Source organism: Gymnoscopelus braueri (assembly GCF_963280865.1).
Source record: "Gymnoscopelus braueri genome assembly, chromosome: 12".
Taxonomy (NCBI): domain Eukaryota; kingdom Metazoa; phylum Chordata; class Actinopteri; order Myctophiformes; family Myctophidae; genus Gymnoscopelus; species Gymnoscopelus braueri.
This window is the reverse complement of record NC_137614.1, coordinates 16464362-16485224: the sequence shown is the minus strand read 5'-3', so window position 1 is coordinate 16485224 and position 20863 is coordinate 16464362. Positions and strand designations below refer to the sequence as shown.

Below are 20863 nucleotides of genomic sequence, written 5' to 3'. Positions count from 1 at the left end.
GCCCCATTTTCGTCAAAAAGTTGTGTTTAGTCACATCGATCATCTGCCCTTCAGACAGAATTCAGTTTCATGAAGGTACTGGCAGCAAAACATTTTGAAAAAAGCACTCTGCTTCTCAATTCCTCTTAGGCCTTATTAAAATTGCAAAACGAAAAAAGAAAACCGTATTTGCATTTATGGTAATCAGCCAATTAAAACCATTTGAAATGCTAATTCATTGACCTAAAGACTTAAAAGAAATGTATGACTGGTAGTCTCAAAAGTTGGTTCCATCTTGTCTGTTAAAAAACAAACAAACACATTCAATGTACAGTATGTATATGTGCAACATTTTCTAATGAGATGTGACCAGGCATTCTGTCAGGCAGTCTGTTTTCTTATACTGTTCGTAACTAGCAAGAGAATGTTATGCAGTTATCTATTTTGCATGACGGACATAGCAATTTCTCAATGCACATTGTTCATCATGTCTTTAGTACTCTCCAAGCACAGCCAGCATTAGATCGATAGGGCCACATCTGACATTTGATACCGTCTCTGCGGTCTAAGGTATCTCGAGAACCGTCCGATCGACCGACTTCAAATTCAGTGTGCGCATCGCCGACGACCCGAGGGAGTGCCGTGCCCGGCGTCGAGTTGTCGGATTTATGGTAAAACCGTAAATCCCCATATATGGAGTACGCTAATGTCATCAATATGACTCCATATTTCGGCATGCCCTGCTCGGAACTCCATATATGGGCATAAAAGGGACAGACAGACACAGAAATGTCCATACCTCTATGGGCATAAAAGGAACACAGACCTATGACACAGACAGACAGACGGGTACACTGACAATGGGTACAACGGGTATTGCATAACCGGGTGGGGCATGCATTTCCAACTTGCATCCTTCTCGACTTGCATCGTTACCAAGCAGTGTTGCCCAACGGGCATTGGTCTAGTTAATGAAGCATTCACTTTATACCCGGATTTAAAACGTAAATCATTTAGAGATACAACATGGACGGATTGATTCTTGTCACTGTTCAACTGTGTGTGGCAGACATTTCACAGTAATTCTTCATCTCATATTTTGCACAACTGTCCTTTATCAAGTCCATTTAAGAAAACGGATCTCAGTCTCAGTCTGTTACTGGGACCAGGAGACTGATACAAGGCCTGAGGCAGCGTGTGGCGCAGAAGGGATTAGGTAGGTAGTAATGAAACAGTGTACACAGACAGAGACAAGCCCTGTCTGGGTACTGCTGGCTAATCACATACGGCCTCTGTCTGGCCATTGTACTTGTGTGATGATCTAGTTGGAAGGACAGCAGTCAGAACCTGCTGCACCCAACAGAATGAGGATTCAGCTGCTGTACAGCAAAGGTCATGTTATGATGAAAGAAAAAAAAGAAAATGCAAAGGATGTGAGCTGCAGTCGAGTGGAACCTCAAATCGTTGTTTTTGAGAACGGAAGTCAGCTGAAGGGAGAAATTCTTAAGAATGCCGAAATGTGCCAATAATATTGTGAGCAACTAATCATGTATACACAATTACAAGATGGTAATTGCTTCCCCCCCCCTTACATATATGAAGGGTAGTCACATACAGTAAGGCTTTTGCTTATTATAAACCATTTGGCACACCCAAAATGTCTAAAGCAAGAATTTCTATAAATATAATTCGGTTACTACTCTTGTGTCTTGTGTCTTGTGAAAAGTAGCAGCTGGCGATTTAATGAGTATCAGAAGGGACAAATGTTTGTCTGCGTACAGTACACCCTCCCTAATGAACCAACCAGTAGAGGTCAGCATGACGATGGACTACAGTAAAAGGGAGATTGAGAATCGGCAGAATGACAAAATTGGGAGAAAAAGGGTAAAATAGTCCAAAATAAATAAATATATATACCGATAATAGAAAAAACAACAACAATACAGGTTTCTTTGAATCTTTATCCTACTCTCGAATGTGAATAGGATCCCCCTGTAGACATACCTCTTTATTAACTGAGTTGTCTGCACTACCTTTAGCATCCATGATGTACTGGTATGACTGCTGCCTTTCAGCCCAGTGCTGCATTTCTAAAAGTGATTAAATCATAGCAATCACCACTTCTAATGACAGTGTTTTGGACGAGATAGTAACCAGTAATAATTTATCAGTGTGCTGTGGAGTTGGCAAGACACCAAATGGCACTAAACGCGTCTGTTTTTGTAATGTATAATGCATACTCTATGCACCTTTGATGAGTCACCCCCGTTCATAATTAATGATGTGCTTTCCATAATGGGAGTGGTATTGACACAGCTCAGTCACAGCACTGAACACAACCAGTCAAACCAATTCAGTGAATATAGCAGATCTACAAGACTCTGAGCTTGACTATTTTTGGCGAAGAGGGGGGAGAAGTGTTAAAAAAATAAAAAAAAATTATATATATATATATATATATATATATATATATATATATATATATATATATATATATATATATATAATGATGCGACGCGTTTTGAGCTTGTAGATCGGTTATTTTTGCCATTTTATTTTTTAAATGAAAAAAACAAAAAAATAAGGAAAAACATTTAAATTTGTGTTAAATCAAATATTTGAATAACATGGATTATTTCTTATAATCCATTTGTTTGATTAGCTGTTGCACTCCTAGTTTAATCAGAACAAAACAGGTCCATCATCATATAATTAGATTATATATGAAGAAAACAGTCCCCCACCATCATACTCTTCATCTACTTTTAAAATAACATGGCATAGTCTGTCCTACAGTAGTTAATGCAATGGCTTGTGCAACTGTTTGATCACTGTGAATGATGCAATGGATCTCTGCATGATACAACCGAATGTTACTTTTTATGCATCTCATACTGAAGAATGGGGCTAAAATTAAATAGTGACGCAGTTTAATGCTATATGGATTGAATCAAAAAGAAGAAGAAATGGATCAGCAATCTCAGCATGAATTTCTTTGGCTACCTTAAACCTGCTATTATCACCGTGAACCTAATCCTGCTAGCTTGTTCATTGGACACAGTCATATCATGTACCGCCTAATCTCATAGGCATGGCCAAAAATGTCCGTCTTTCCTTTTTAGAAAACCTACGCAGATAAGAATTCCTTTCAGGTACGGTGTCACAGGCAATTTTCTCACAGTGCTACTTCCCCCAAGGGTCTAATAAAAGATGGGACTGGCCTGAACCTAAGACCCAGCAGGGTCACTACCAAAGGGCCAGCGGGGAGTTACAAGACTCATCTGAAGGCTGGATTTGGACTGAGCCTGGAAGGGAGCTGATAAGTCGTGTTTCATTTTGGAAAGAAAAAGGCAATCACAATCCTTGAACAGCTTGGCTGCTGATTGCAGAGGTACCTGCAGTGGCAGTGAGCCAGCATACTTCAATTTGTATTAATATACCGCCATCTTGTGGTAGAAACCTTTACAAATTGGAAGGTCAAAAAACTGGAGGAAAAGCAGAAGCTCTGTAGCACACTCTGGTGTCTAGCTTGTTTGCAATTGCATGTGCCATTGTACAGCTATCTATGTATACATATCATATTGGTTAAACATATAAACCTTGCTATCTTTGGAGTAAAGGTGTGTCTGAATCAAAGACATAAGCTATGAGCTTGTAGAGCTGCAATTTTTTTTTATAACAATCTCATCTAATAGGGATGTGCTTGTTTTAACCTATTGGAGGTTAAAAGTTGTTTTCAAAAAAGTGCAAATGAAAAAAATAAAGTATAATACTTTGTATAATCCATTCTGTTCCAATTAACAGCTGCACCCCTAGATGTAATCATGACAGATTTGAGTCATTCACTTGCAGTCAGACACACTGCTCTGTGACTAATCACAGTGCTCTCTACTGGCCTCAAACTGAGGATTTCGATTAACCCATTAAGAACTGAGGCGATTCTTTAAAAAAAATCTAAATCATAACAGTTTTTGGAAAAAAATCTAAAAAAAATGTTTTCAAGATTTTTCAAAAATAGCAGATCTACAAGCTCATAGCGCGGCACTCGGTGCAGCGCTATGAGCTTGTATATCTGCTATTTTTGAATAGCCAAAGACATCTAAAGTGACACAGATGCGTTCCAGGTATCAAGGGGTTAAGCCTCTTGGTGTATGGGCTCTGAGGTTGGTTAAAGAGTGTGTGTTTGTATAGAGAGGCTTTCCCTAGTCTGAGCTCAGGGTGCAGTAGTCTTTAGGATAGATGAGGTAGCGTTTGTAGTCTGGGTTTGAACGAGCTTTACTTGTCTGAGTGTGTGTGTATGCGTGTCCCAATAGGAGCCTTACCCTGGTCTATGTTGTGCTGTGGTAGTTGGCTCATCTGACTGTGGACCACGCCCGCATAATTCCGGAGAAAAGCCTCTTCACTCGGCGTGAGCTGAAAGCAAGGGAGAAAGTGATATTAGAGACCATAAAACAATAACACAAAGCAAAAACACATCCTATAAGGAAAACCCATTTGCCCTTGAATGAAAACGGACAGTTACATACAGTATGTGAATAAGAACAACTCTCTCCCAATGGACTCATAGGACATTTTGTTTTTTAAATCTAATGGAATTTCAAGATATCTTGTACACTGACAAATGTCATCACCTGATGTCAAGAAAACCTCAATTCTGTTGAGCCCATAGTTAACACATTGTAAACCTAAATTGACTGGCTTAAGATCAATAGCATACATTGGAATTTATTTTATTTGAGAAAGCCAGTGTCACAGGATAATAAATCCTCTATATACACAGAACCTCTTTCCAGTTTATCCTTTTAAAATATACTATATGCATATACACTTAAAGAGGTATTAAGAAAATGTCTCAGTACATGTGGGATGTAACTCAGTCCTCAGGGAAACCTTCAGTCCTCTATCTTCACTGGCAGGAATATAATGTCCAAGTATACACTTCTACAAGTACATGTACATCACATCTATACCCATATTCCTCAATGTACTTCCACCATCTATCCACTATCCACCTACATGTCTCTGCGTACCTCTACTTTAATCTGGAATCGTTTTACCTATCATGACATAATAAACAATAAACAAACTCGGATATTAAGCACATGGTTTACTGCCATTTGTGAGAAACAAAATAATGGGAAACTACATAGTAGAACTAGTATATTAGTGATTGTTGTGGCAGTGCTTTGCAATGTTCATCCATTTTGCTGCCCCTGCTCTCTGAACAGACAGTGGCAGAGAACACCGTTTTGACTGGGATTCTGTCATGACCCCAGGTGTCTGAATACAATACCAACGCCAATGAGTGTACTGCTGTTAGGACAGTGCCAGCAGGCACACAAATGTCAAATTTGGCATGTGACATATTCGCTGAAGGTCAGATTTGTCATTTAACTTCAGACGTGACAAAGACTGTGCCATCCTTCAAGATATGATCCCACTCAGAGCTGTACCTCCGCAACACAGGGATGGGCACTCAGGCATTTTCTTGTAAACGTGTACATATGGAATGAGACAAGGTTAACAGCATCTAATCTACATAAAGTTTTTTCTTTCTGGTAATGTTTTCCACTGCCATGTGGTTTACTAGATGCCTCTTTATCAGTTATAGTTTCAGAGCAAGGCTTTTGTTTTATTTGAAAAGATTCATTAAAATGTAAATTTGAGGGTTTATATGTAGAATACAAATCCTGGTCTTTCTCTTAAACCCACAAAACTCCCTGCTGCATTCCACCACCTCAACTGCATGTGTAGCTGTTGTTCTGTAAACAAGTGGCTCTCCATAAAGAAATTGTGCTGTCTGCCTGTCGTGGAAACATGCTTGAGTACACCACATTGTTCATATTCCAGCCACACAAATCTTCTCTTCCACATGACTCTGAACATTTGAATTTGTCTTGAAGATTATCATTATTAGAGCCTGACCAATGCCAGATGTTCAGGTCCGATGCAGATCCAGATTTTTGCCGATACGGATGCACTGACAAAATGTATTGGTGAATCCCTACTTTATTGATGATGTAAGTCATGATGGTAGCAACAGAATGAATTCAAAACTTTAAATCAACCTTCTGTCTGCCAACGTACGCAGAAATACATCCAAACTAATTGGGAGGAACTTCATAATGCAGCAAGACAATGACCCAAAAACACTGCAATCACAACAAAGGACTTCATTAGGGAGAAAAAGTGGAAGGTTTTAGACTGGCCAAGTCAATCATGAGACCTCAACCTAGTTAAAGGGGTAGTTCACCCCCAAAATAACTTTTTTTCTATGTATTCCTCACCACCTGGAGCCTTGAATTCATAGATATTTTTTTGTTTTTGTCACACAAATGCATTTGTGTCTCCTACCGGAATCAATGGGGCTAAATTTATTATAATCAAATAATAAAGGAAGGAATGCGACGAAAACAAAAAAATATCCATGAATTCAAGGCTCCATGGGGTGAGTAATCCATAGAAAAAAAGTTATTTTGGGGGTGAACTACCCCTTTAAGGATGCATTTCACCTCCTAAACAGTAGAGAGGGGGGGGGGCTGAAACAAACAAATGAAAGAGGCTGCAGTCATGTGATATTGTTTTGTTCAACTAAGTGTTAAATAGCTCTATATTCTCATAGCATTCATTGCTATAATGTGTTGGTTCAGTAACAGGGGTCTCCCTGTGTCTCCGCTCTTTAATAAACAGAAAATGCAGGAGAGAGAACTCATACAGGATACAGGATGAAGTGGAATTGGAAGTGATGACACAAATAAATGAGCACACAAAATTGGAACTGGTACACTATAAACAAACATCAAGCTGATAAATGGGTACTCTCTCCTGATTGGACAAAATTGGCAACCCACCTGAAAATGTATTTTGTTTATTAAAGAGCTGGCGAGAAGGAGAGACCCCTGTTACTGAACAAACACTATAGAAATGATACTATCAGAATACAGTAGATCTTTAACGTTTTCTACCAAAAACTTTTAGTTTTAAACAAAAACATCACTTACACAACCATTAAGTTTGATCTATCTATAAATTCCCAAAACCTGTATCTGTTTGTGTGTCTTACTTCAAACTTGAGTGTGTACTGTGTATCGCCGATGACCCGGAAGTGTGCAGTGCCACACTTAAGTGGAAATTCAGTCGGACCGGCGGTTGTCGAGAGTACAAAGGCTATTGCATCCAACATGCATCGTTCCTGATTTGCATCATGAGTAGGCCTTTGTCAGGTTATAAATAACCCACTAATTGTAACATCTGAAGTTATTAGTACTGTGGTAACGGGTACCGCACTCGCGCACTGTTTAACAACGGGAACAGGGAGTACTCTGACAGCAGGTACAACGAGTATTGCATAACTGGGTGGGGAATGCATTCCCACTTGCATCATTCCCGACTTACATTATTCTCCACTTAACACATTGATTGCCTGAGTTATTTCAGATTTTTTGCAGTTTATTGCCAGAGATTTTTCATTGAAAAAAAAAAAGTACTCAGGAGCTGAGATACAAAATTTTAAAGTTTTAAGTTAACAAGGAAGTGGATAGGAGTCTAGATCTTCGACTAATCATATCTCCTTGGTCTTTGGGTCAAATAAAAAAATTGAAAAAATTGAAGAATTTTTTTTTTCTTAAAAACGAGTTAACTCGATCTAGGCAATCAAGTGATGGATTTTAAAAACGAGTAAAAACGAGTTAACTCGTTCTAGGCAATCAATGTGTTAAGTGGTCCCAGAGTAGGCCCCGGTACCTTGTTTAATTTACTCCAATTACAATACTTTAATTGAAATGTAGTTTAACACATACAGGTGTCAATACCTGGACATTTTTTATTATCTCAAACCCAAGGGAATTCAGTCCATTGCAAAAACAAAGGAATTGGCCTGCTGTGCAAATACATTTGGAGGTATCATATACAATGTTCTATGTTCAACGTTTTTATGGTGATACAATTATTTTAGACAATAAAGATTTTGTATTTGTACAGAGAAATTCTACATAATTGATTAGGTGTTTGGTTCACAAATATCTTCCTAACACTTTTACATCACACCACCCAGCCCTAATGTGATGGAACCCATCTTTCCAATGTCTGAAATGTGACATTGCAGAAACTGTCTTCATGACCTGGGTGGCATAAGTCATCCAATGCTCAGTACAGCCTCAGCACAGTCAATGATCAACAAGAAATTAACAGAGCAAGACTCACATTTAAAAGCTACTGTTCTTCAATAAATTCTGGATGACAGCCAGAGTTCTGTCATTTGGAACATTGGAGAGAACATTCTGTAGAACATTAGATGATGGGGTGGGCTTTAATCAGGAGGCGTCTTTCAAGCATTTACATGCTTTACAATTAACCAGATTACTGGGGCTAATCAGGTTAAGGCAATAGTTTGATTACAGTGTTTACATGTCTTGTGCTAAGTGTGATTATTCTAATAAGCTTTATCCTCTCAGTCTGTACACATGAGGGATCGGACGTCAATAATCAGCCCTCCGTGGACCCATTCCTCTCAATTTAAACTAAAATGTCAGGACACTTGTCTTTAGCTTTGTTGAACCACTTAAACACAACACCTTGGAAAGCCATTTTTATGGCTAAATCTTACTGAAACAGAAAAACGGTGACATCCTCTGAGAGCATGTGCAATTCAACATCACCATTTACACTTTACACACAAATTAAATAAACCTAATGGGTATATAGGTACGAAACCTGCGTCTGTCTGGCAGTCTGTATGACTCGGGCGCCACACAACATAAAGGCCTCAAACTTGCCTTGTGTGACCGAGGGCGCGCTGAGTGGCAATTCGATTGGAGCAGCGGTTTACAAAAAACAAAAAAAACACGCATGTCTGTATCTGACTGACCGCGGGGTCTGCGGAAGACGCACTGAATCTCTGTTGGGAGGGGTGTGGGCACCGGCTTCCCTGATTGGCCAACCCTACCCGTTTAGCGTCACTGATAGGCTGAGCTGATCGTCACGTTTGTACCACTTTGCCAATATAACATGTGAGAAAATGTGAGTTAAGCCTGAGCCTCCAACATGTCAGCTAACATGTACAACGACTACATCAGGTAAAAGAGTATAAGACCCCTTATCAGACAACGTCACATTGAGAGGTGGTTGAATGAACAGAAACCAGCACTCCCAAAAACAACAGGTTAGGGGATCTTTTGGATGAAACCGGCACCTGCGAGTGCAGTCTCAATTTTTGTAAACAAATAATTGGTCTATCTATTGCACAAACGGGTAGGCATGTATTTCCGAATTGCATCGTTCCCGACTTGCGTGGCGCCCAAGTAGGCCGGCACCCGAAGTGTTTAAATAAACCTAAAGACTGAGCAGAAATCTAGGTGTGCTAATTGGTGTTTCCAAATCAAATAATCAGTAAAAAGATTGGGGTCTAATAATCAAGTTTTACTGTGCATATAATAGCACTGATGTCACTGCCTGACATCAGCCAGGGTCATGTGTGAAATCGTTGGTATAAATTAAACTCTGTGCACATGAGATAGAGAATATCCAAGGCTGAACAGTATCTGGCACATTATCCGCAGTCTATAAAACTATAGACCTTTTCAGTGGAATTGCAGTACTAGGAAACTGCTTGGGCTCAAGTTTATTTCCTACACAGTAAATCCCTCAGTGTTAAGTGTACAAATGTACCCATAAGGTGGCCACGTTTTTTTCACATCAAAGCACAATGTACTTACATTTGATCCCATTTTCTTGAGCATGAGCAGGACCCGCACTTTCTGTTGGACGTACAACTCTTCAGGAGACTTCCCCGGGGCCTCCTCGCGGTTCATCCCCCCTGCTCCGGTAGCTCTATAGACACAAAGACATCCATGTCATAACATACATACACCACCAGCAGGAGAAAATCCCTGACAGGCATCTCATTTTGTTTTCAGACATCAGGCAGCACAATTATTAGTGCTTGCTCTAATATGGGCCTGATACATTGAAGTCAAGTGTTAGCGGTCAAATTATTTCTCTTCCAATCCAAAATGTTTTTACCTACATAATACTGACATGCACTATATTGTATGCATTACATGTGATTTAGGACCTCTGTAAATGACATGATACAGATTTTTAACATGCTGCTATTTTCAGGCTTTTTGTGCCCTCTTATATTTCCCATCTCTTTTTACTCCTTGAACTACAAACGTGAAAGCCTGCATTAAAAAAGTAGTGAGTTTCACCTCACTTTTACCTGTAACTGTGTTGATTGATTGATTGTGATTGATCAATTAATTTCTCTTTAACAGTTTATTGCTTTTGTCATAAACACATCTGTAACAAGACAATTTCTGACCGATTAACCAGTTTTACTGCACTCACATTAGGGAGTATGATGCTGAATTTTTAACCACCTTTGGTTAAAGGAGAATTCCGGACAAATTAAGTGTTATCTTTGATGAAACACGAGTTGCCAGGTTCTGGAAGAAACAAGCAACCAGTGTTAAATCGTTCGCCATTGACGGCAGCCTCGCAGATAGTTTCAACGCATGTTTGACTATCATGAGACTCTACTATGAATACTAGTAGTGAAAAAAACATCTTTGCGTCGGTTATAATAGACGAATTTCCCTTAGCCACGCGCTCCCATTATGACAACGGAGGGGGTTTAAAAAATGACGACAGGGGAATATATGAAAAAAAAGAACGCTACTTTTCACATCGGTAGGTGAGTAACGAGACATCAAAGATAACACTTAATTTGTCCGGAATTCTCCTTTAACCACTTTCAACCTTATTTTGAAGAACATTTTCTAACATTTAAAAAAAAAAAAAAAAAATTAAGAAAAGGAACAGAGAAAATAGCCGACATACAAGCTTACCACACCTTGTGATGCGACGCGTTGTGAGCTTGTAGATCCGCAATTTTTGCTATTCGTTGTACGACAAAGTATATAGAGCTTAGTGGTTAAGCCCAATACAAACATTAATGAGCTAGGAAGTTAGAGTGCTGGCCACAGTGCATTCACAGAGCAGGTTTTCACAGCACTTCACAGCATAAATGGCTCTCATTAATATTGCATGGCATTTTTCTCATAGATCTCGCCCCTGCCTGCTCCTTCCATCTCTTATTCTCCCCATTACTAATGACCTATTTTCACTGTCAGTCTGAGCTGCGGAGATTCAAATTACAGGCAAAGAGGGGGAAAAAGTGCAGGGAAAGAGACGGCGATGAAAGGAGCTGCCATTGCTAATGCAAATGACAGAAAAGGGATCGGCCCTGCTGTGCGATGGTATATTGATCAAGGGGTGGCTGCTGTCACATCAGATCCCTCTAACAAAAAGACATGGTTTAAAGTCTGGTCTAATTATTCACTAATGCCAAAGCTAGTATTTGACAAAGTGAAATATCTTAATGGAATTTCTTTAAAATATGCACAACTAGAGGAAATAATTCAGGAAATGAAATGAAAATAGTTATTATGGGGAGTGAATATCAGTATGTAAGTCAGGGGGGTTAGTTATTTAATTATTTTCTCTGAATACCCTATAAAAAGCCCATGGGGGGGAGGGCAGAGACCATGATAGTTCTGGTGATTTCATTTGGCCTCTTATCTATACAAAGGACCACTAATGCACGTTGACAGCCTGTTTGATGTGGGGTTATATTTAATTGAGAAGCTGGCTCACCACTCCTCCCTAAAGCCCGCAGGGGAGGAGGATGCATGGGGCACTGTTGGCTGGAGTGTGGGTGCTACAGGCTCAGATCAGCAGGGGATCATACTCCTGGCGACAGCCAATGTGAAGTATGGCAACCTTTAGCCGTGTGCTCCGTTGTTTGGTTGACTTTCTCCTCTCAGCTGTGTTCAAACCACACAGTAAACGGAGCATAAAGCCGGGTTACACAACATAGAAATATGTGAGGTATATTGTGCTTGTAATGTGGCATTGTCAATGGCGTTCTACATTGAGTGTCGAAGTCTGCAGAGAGGAACCATCCATGGCAAATTGAGCGCCGGGCAGAGTTTAACTGGAAAGCAACCCAGAGGACTCAAAGCAAGACATGAAAGATGGAGAGAGCTCGCCTCTGACAGTTCAGTCGCTTGGTGCACCTTTGGGGATTGGCAGTGGTGGTGATGGGAGGGGCGGAGGACAGGGATGGGTGGTTGGCGGGGGCAGTGTCTCAGAGCAATGATAGTCAGTGACACGTTTGATCATGTCTCCCCCACTCTCTACTTCTGACAAATGGGAGGGCCAAGACTCCAGGCAGGCAGGCAGACAGAGACCTACTGGCTACACTACACATGAAGCAAGATATAAAAAAAATACACCCATGAATTATACTATATTCTGTTAGCGTCTGATGCATAGTTGTTGTTCATTTTCAAAAATATTTTCTGGTTTCTTCTTCACAGTGTCAACATTTTGCTTTTTGATAAGGATAAAGATAGAGGGTTTGATTGATAGAACCTATCCAAGATCATCCTATGTACATTGGGGCTAGGCTAACACTTCCAGGCAAGGATTGTGTGAGGTTAGCTTTTTTATTTGCAAACAGAGCACATCTCATACAATCAATCAATGCTCAGTTACTGAAAGCTGTATTTCTCCTCATTACTACCATCCAGGTTTCTTTTCATCTATCCACACATCAACGAGAATGTCTTGTGTAAGAGCTAAGAAAAAAACACTTTAAAAAAACATCGCTCCTCAGAATTCCATAGGGACAGACTGTAGAAAGAAGAAACAATGGAAGGATGAGAAAAGGGAGGATGCTCTCAAAGATCATTGTTGTATCAATGTACTGTGTTTGTAAGACACTTTAAAAACATTGAGGGGAACAGAGATACCATCCTGATGTGAAATTCAGCAGCTCTGCTTCAGGTAGGGAGGGGTGGAAAGGTAGACTCATGATTATTTCCCAAAATAGAGATACGTTCTCTCTCTCTCTCTGTATTTATTTATTTAGTTTATTATTTTTTTGTGTCAGCATGTTTGCACTGGAAAAACTGTTTAAATAATCCCGTAAGGGATGGGCTGTGAAAGGCAGCCGGACACGAAAATAAATCATTCATTCATGCACTGATGAAATCCAATCAAACTAATTTAAAACAATTTCAAATGCTTTGCCCATGTCAGGCTGGCCTGGCTGCACTAAAAGGCCAGATATTATAAGCTACCTAGTGAGAAATTAGCCTTTATATAATAGTAGCTATGCTGTCACTTGTACTTATTTGAAGCACACAATTGTACTGAGATTCTTTCAAGACTTTCTGGCAAATACAGATTTTTGGATACAATGCCAATTTAGGAGAGTTCAATACCACCGATTACCAATGTTTTGGCCAACATTTTGTCAAAAATGTATTTGATTTAAGTTATTAAAAAATCTATCAACAAGCTCACAACACATCGTAATGCAACGTATTGTGAGCTTGTAAATCTGCTATTTTGAAATAATTCTATAATCAATGTAGAAATCTATAATTGCCGATACAGATGTCAAAAGAGTCACTCTAATGTAGGACTACACACAGCCTCGCTCAACAAATAAAAGAACCACAGGGCAGATCCTAATTCCCCTGTAAGTTGACTCCTAGCTTTTCCTTGCGCCGTTATGTGAACAGATTCTCTAGGGGAATTACAACACAAAACCCCCAAACTAACTCGCTCTCCTATTTATAGACACCGACTCTTGAGTCACATATATGCGCTACTTCAGCAAAACAAGATCCATTCTAGGCCATCCCTTGTTGGGAACTATATGCTGCATTTTATATAAATGCAGCATAGCAACATTATACCTATAGCAACTATCGATTATCTTCTTTCCAATCATTATTTCGATTACTTGAATAATCGAGAAGCGTGTTTATTCTTTTAGATTTTTTTAATATACCAAACAAATTGACGTGAAAAAAGTCCCAATTGATTTATTAAAATATTTTAACTAAATCGGTCTGATTAACCACTATTTTTGGACATAGATCTTTATTATATCGCTAATGTTTTAAAATGGATTTGTTTGATTAATTGTTGCACTTGCACCCCAAGTCCTGCATGTGTCTAATATGATATACAGTCTGTTTTTTGTTTCTTTTCAAGGGCCGCTATAAGAACCAAGTCAAAATCTCTGGTGCGCACGTGCTGTGCATTGATGGTGGGCTCTCGCTCAACACTAATCCCCCTGAGGGAATCTCAGGCAGGCTTCAGACATACAGCAGCTAATATTCCAGTGATAATCAAAGGCTTTCTTTAGTGCTGATCTGGGTCTAATCCCCCCTCTGTGTGCCAGTGTTGGACTCTCGTCCGCGTTGTTGTTGTGATGCTGGGTTCAGTGGGCTGTTGATGTCTGAACCGTGCTAGACAGGCAGTAGGGCTGGGGGTGATATGATTTCAATAACGCGATTATTTCAAACTTTTGCCTCAGTTACAATTAATGAATGAATATATATATATATATATATATATATATATATATATATATATATATATATATATAGTGAAAGATCTACAAGCTTGCAACACGTTGCGATGCGTGTTGATTCATTGATATTTAGAGCCAGGGGTGCACTGCCGGTGGAGCAAAGTTGAGTGCAGCACCACTTGCTCTGAAGGTACGCACACACATGCACCCGCATACCCGAATAAAAACAACCCATTCGCAGTTTTCGCACCTCGTTTACAAAAGCTGTCGACGCCGAGTGTCAGAATTAACAGGAATGACCGACCTGACTGGATGCATATCAATGGTCCATTGTGTGACATGCTAAGTAGCCTACTGTAGGTGTCAGATGTTTTGTCTGAAGCAGTCAAAAGAGTTGGATAACAGTGGCTGATGGATTCATGAACTAATTACATTACAGAGGTGGCGTCTGCAAGGTAAATGCATGCATATGACAACTCCATTATACAAGTAAACAGAATAAAATTCGATATACAGTATATTGTGGGTTAATAAATAGACCTACATATTAAAGAGGTTATTTCAATCAGCGATCGCTCACGTGCGTGTGTATGCGCTCCACTAGCTAAAAAATCCACAGTACACCCTGTTTAGAGCATAAGAAACCGATCCAACAGATTTTTGATCATTTGATTAACCTAGTAAGATTAAGTCGGTTATTGGTTCTAAATATCGGTATCATTATAATTTTGGTTAATTGCCCAGCCCTACTAAACAGCCTGGTTAAATCTCTGTATTGCCAATACTGAAGCTGTGGGAGCCAAAGAAAACACACACAGGCCATTTCTAATCTGTACACAGCAAAAGAAAATAGGATGCATTTTATGATCACTTCTTATATAGATCTGGTTTATTGAGTGGCGTGGGTGAGTGCTGTGTTTTTTGTTTAACAACGGCAAGGAAATAAGGAAATAAAATATAACCACTGCCACCTATGAACACTTCACGGTGTGGAAATTAAAATGGTACGGCAGGACGACATGTCTGAAATTCTAAGAGCCAAGTGATGTTATTACCTCAGTATCTAGACTAGTGTGCAACTGTGTGCATATACATTTTTCTACAGTTACATCAAATTGGGTCCATTTTCAATGGGAGCGATTTGCTAAATGACAGCAGACAGCCAGACACTGCTATGCTGGAGGCGTGTGCAACAATTCTGAAAGACGCTACACTAGCAATTCCCAACCTGTGGACCCTGAGGATATTGCAAGTGGGCCCCCAAACAAAAATTGTTATGATAATATAACATTAATATTTAAAATAATTATGTAAAAGAAAAATGTAATGGTATTTTTTCTATAAAACCTTGACAAATGAGTTTATTGTCATAACAACAAATAGGAAGTTTAGGAACTTAAAAGCATACTATGTTAGTTCCATTGAGCCAAGCCGGAACATAATCGATTGGTTATCATTAAGATAAATATGCTCTGAAAATAAAGTGGTCAAATGGGAGGACAGCTGCCACTTTCGAGATTTTTAAGTGGACCCTGATCCACAAAGGGTCGGGTACCGCTGTGCTACACATGGCCTTGTCCGAGCCTTAAAATGAGGGCCAGAATAAGAGGAAGATTACTTGAGAGCATTTCAACAGTGTGTGTGTGTGTGTTGTGTACTCCTCTTACACTCGGCCCTAGGCCATGGAGTGCAATAAAGGTCTAACTGCCGCACAAGATTACAGTTTGCAATGTGATAGGCTTTCGTGTGGGATCCAGAAGGATCAGGAGGACCACTACAGTGTACTTGCACTTGACTGATGGCACACACACACAGTCCAGTTCACCTGTTGACCCCATTATTAACTCTGAACACCAGGGAGTAACTGATGACTTCCAGTTGCCTTGCTGACCGTGTCCCTCCAGCACACATTGGAAACAGGAGATTACAGATACTGTATGGCACTACAGCCTGACACAAATGCCACGAAAGGCCTGATCTTCATGACACGATACCCTGAGTAAGGTAGAAGTAGGTTACCCTGAGAAGAAGTTGAGAGGTACAAATTACTTTTGCATTCAGTCATGAAGTGGTCCGCTGAGCCAGGCCAATGTGCGAGGAACTGAAGTAGGCTAACAACTGCGTTGGACTTACAAACAGACACCGATTAGAGCTTACTAGCTTAGCCTTACACAAATGCCACGAAAGGCCTGATCTTCATGGTACCCCGAGTACGGTATAAGTAGGTTACACTGAGAAGAAGTTTAGAGGTACAAATTACTTGCATTCTGTAGTGAAGTGGTCCGATGACCCAGGCCAATGTGTGAGAAACTGAAGTAGGCTGCCTACAGCGTTTGCCAGCTCACTTGCCAACAACTAGGCATGTTTCTACGGAGCAGCTGTTTCGGAGCAGGTTCACACGAGCACAGCAGCACACATGCATACACACAAGTGCGCAAGACATGAAAAGTGCCCAAGTCACAAACACATACAGTATGCTCAGTAGGGGGCACTCTTCAACTGAAAATCATTGGCTAATCCACTCCAGTCATGAAACCTAGGTAACATGTTTGCTAAAGTAGAGTACAGACTAGTATTCATCAACAAGAATGAATGATTTAAAGAAAAACTTTTTTGACATCTACAGAGCCAGTACAACTCACATGCTGAATCAGCGAGAGGCAGACATGCAGACGCTGCAGGCCAAAAAGGCTCTGGCTTGGTCCTACTGGATGTCTGCCTGCTGTCTTTGTGCTACGCTTTTCCTCACATTTACAGTGGCCACAACAATGGCCACAGTATTTGGGGACAATGGTGATGAGCTGGATTGTGAAAATATGATTGATAAGTAGGTCATGTCTTGTTGTCACCACGTGAGGCATGAATTCAAAGTATCCTGCTTGACCATATAAGCTCAGTTCATTGTTTGATTCCTGGGTGGATTTAAATCTTCTTCTGTTCGGACAATTTCAGCTGGACATGCGTCCTTACTAGTGTATTTAGTGGAAAGATATTATACGCTCAACGACAGTGGGTTCTTCTGGGTTAAGTGAAGGCATCATTTAACATGTAGAACCCACCAAGCCCAAATTCAGACTTAATACCTCAACTAGACAATGATTTGAGGATCTTCATCAGGTCCTCCACGCAAGAGTATATATCACACAACTGACAGCATAGTTCACATTTTGATACCTTGTGCCAATGCAGAGGAACAGCTTTAACTGCTGTGCCATTTTTATAATGCTACCAACCAAGTATATTCATACACAAGTTACACAACATACAGAGAGTTCAAACATTACAATGACTAAGCTATCAAACCACCACCACTAGCTTGGAGCTAGGCTAAATAATTTACCAACGTTGCTGCAGGCATACCATCTTCAGTGATAGCTTACAGCACTTAACTGGCCAGCCGCCAGCTTTACTGAATTCAACATAAAACTGGAATATTTCTATTTTCTACATTTTCAAAATCTGATTTTAACTTAGACATAAGACAATAGACTAATTTGACCACTTCACCCTATACTGTAGTTGACACGGTTCCCAAAGGCTCTATACAAGGTCCTGTTTTCGCTCTATGCTAAATCTCTTTGCAAAAAATAGCTGATCTAAAAACTTGTAGATCTGCTATTATGTTAGCCTCAGAATAGGAATGGTAGGTTCATGTGGTTAAAGATGCTGGATTATGCTAGTTTTTGCATTACATTTGATTGCAAACAACCCATACACCAGCCTACACAACTGAACTGAACATATTAGAATATGGTCTATGATCTCTCAGTATGTCTCTGCTTGCATCACATGGGCTCTCTGAGGAACTGAAACAGAAGCTGCTGCTTAAGCTGGTCCCATGGGGAGAAGACTGCAACATTTCAAAAGAACCACCGTCAAGGTAGGTAGGGCATACAATTCTGTGTTGTGAAGTTAACTGCTATAGCCAATTATAGTTAGTATACACTGTTGGAACAAGAATACATTTGTATATTTCTCATTAGTGCAAAAGTGGCAAGAAAATGTATGTTAGCAGGTCCAATAAGTGTGGTATTCTGGGATATTCAGTCTCTGGATGCAGCTCCTAAGCCATTCTGCTGAATTGCCTGCATACATCGTATGCAGGCAATTCAGCAGAATAAAATTCTCTAGCTCAACAAATAGATAGGTCACCACTCACCAATATTGGTGTGATGTGAGCACTGCTGCCAGCGAGTGGGCGGAGAAAAAGGATGTAACTTGTTTCATTATATATTATTGGCAGAATGTGCTTTGTTTACATTGTGCTAAAAGTGTGATTTTGAAACCTTTTTCGGCATACAATGACACTGAACACTACTTTCGGTTGAGTCTTTCACAGAGCACAGCAGCAACGGCTAATAATGACAGACAATATTTTGACATATATCATGATCAGATTGTAACCCACGGTTCTACGGAAGAAGTTCAACACCACTCTACTCCAGAATAGTCTACTGTGTAGCACGATGTTGGACAGGGCTGACAAGTGGATGTGCCAACCAGGGTATGTATGAGGTTGAGAGATGAACTAGGCTAGCCCTCCCCTCTCTGAGGCTGCTGCTGGCTGGCAGCTGATGAAGCTCCCTTGGGGCCTGAACAGCCACTGAAGAAGAGCACCTGCCACAAGCATGAGGAGACAAGGAAGAGAGAGAGGGAGGGATGGTCGGTCCTGTCCTTATCTCATTCCAAAATCCAGTCAGCTGGGGGAATGTGCAAACTAAGACAGCCTTGACGTACTGAGAGACATAACCAAGTTTGCTAGATGCCAGGAAAATCCGGATCTTTTGCCCACGGCCAACCCCTCACACTCCACTCCCTCACACACACACACACACCACTCGTCAATGCCCTCTTGCAGCAGGCAGTGTGCCAGCTTCACAGCTGAACATGTTGTCAGCTAGCTGACAGTTGGAGAAGGCAGACGTGCAGCAGCACAATTATATTCATGGGTGAAGTGGGAGACAAAAATAGAAAATGCAACGGCACATTGATATTGATGGTGGTAGCCGTGTGAACAGCAGAGGAGGCCAACCACTTTAAATCACTGAATATTTAGTGACTGCAGAATTCAAGTAAAAGTTGAACAAACGGGTTTTTTTCCCCCCCAAATGTGTGAGACAGCCAGAGAGGCTGTTTTTACTTCCCCCAAGATTAGGGGGAGACTTAAAGTGTCCCTTCCCTTTAGCTGACTGGTAAATATTTATCCAGTGGAATATCTGGTTTCAAACGCAATAGTACGTTACATGCTGAGGCTGGATATAAAAAGAAGACAGTGTGGCAATAATCTATCCTTATTGTTTAACCCAAGTCGGAAAAAAACAGTTTGTTGAAACTGTATGAACAGAAGACTTGGTTGTTGCCTTGGGTCGTTTGGAAATTCTAGAGGGGTTTCTAGCTTTGGATCAAGACTACCATGGATGTATTTTATAGTCTGACTTAAATTAAAGCCAGACTCGATAAAAATACATATATGATAGTCTTGATCCAAGGCTAAGGGGTTCCAACCATATGGAATCATCTGACCAACCATGCTACAGCAGCAGAGCACAAACTGATGCATTGTAGCACAAACTGTTACACTGTAGCACAAACTGTTACATTGTAGCACATCGACGGCTTTTTAAATATCCCGACCGTAAAGCCAACACCAAATGGCCGTTTTGTAAATAAGTCGGGGGGTTTGCACCTACACTAAATGTACACAAACGTTGAAATAAAATCTCAAACGAAACCGCGATATATTCTCTTGCTGCAAAAGCAAGCAAATGCTACATACAGCTAAGCTAGCTCGCTAGCAGGCTGGAGACAAAAGCCTGAATGAAGTTCCTACGGTGCCAACGAATCCCATCCAGGTACCGCTTGGTCGAGCAGAAGAAGTGTGTAAACCGTTGAGGAATACTTAGCACATGTTACCGTTTAAAACCACTGGAATCACGTAGCGTGTACCTGTTGAGAGAAAACGCCATATTATTATGAGCTTACCCCTCCTGGTCCAGTTTTTCTTCTTTCTTCTGTGTTGTATTTGAATGGAGTGTTGTTTCAGGAGGGCGTCCTGTTCCGGGGTCACATCCCTCCTACAGGCAGCCAGGCTCTGTGTGGCGATCAGATGGGATTCACAGGCTCCCTCCCGCTGGCTGCTCATTCCTAACCACTAGGGGCGCCCTCTCCCTCCTCTGCACAAATAACAACATTAAAGGGGGAGGAGGGGGGGGTCCAAAACCTTATCTCAAAGGGCTCTGCTAGGGACTAATGTGCATTGTGTAGTGGTGAAAAAAGTGCTCAAATGTTTTACTTAAGTAAAAGTATCAATACTGCAATGTAGAAATACTTACTGTTACAAGTGAAAGTCCTGAATACAAAATGTATTTGAGTAAAAGTACAAAAGTATTGGTATGAAAATGTACTTTAAAAGTACCAAAGTACTCATTATGCAGAATGTCCCATTTCACAAGTTTTCAAATTTATAAAAATCTTTTGAAAAAAGCAGATCTA

At 40.4% G+C, this 20863-nt stretch overlaps 1 protein-coding gene across 1 annotated transcript in view; it reads right to left on the bottom strand.

Moving 5' to 3' along the window:
* The window catches only part of ctnnbip1 (catenin, beta interacting protein 1), a 30482-nt gene extending 9977 nt beyond the window's left edge, over positions 1-20505 (bottom strand). The window contains exons 1-3 of the mRNA XM_080444109.1: positions 20354-20505; positions 9693-9807; positions 4302-4392 (exon numbers count right to left, since the gene is read on the bottom strand). Coding sequence (XP_080300235.1) covers positions 4302-4392; positions 9693-9788 — 187 coding nt within the window. The 5' untranslated portion in view covers positions 9789-9807; positions 20354-20505. The remainder of the gene's footprint in view (positions 1-4301; positions 4393-9692; positions 9808-20353) is intronic.
* Between the last annotated feature and the right edge of the window lie 358 nt (positions 20506-20863).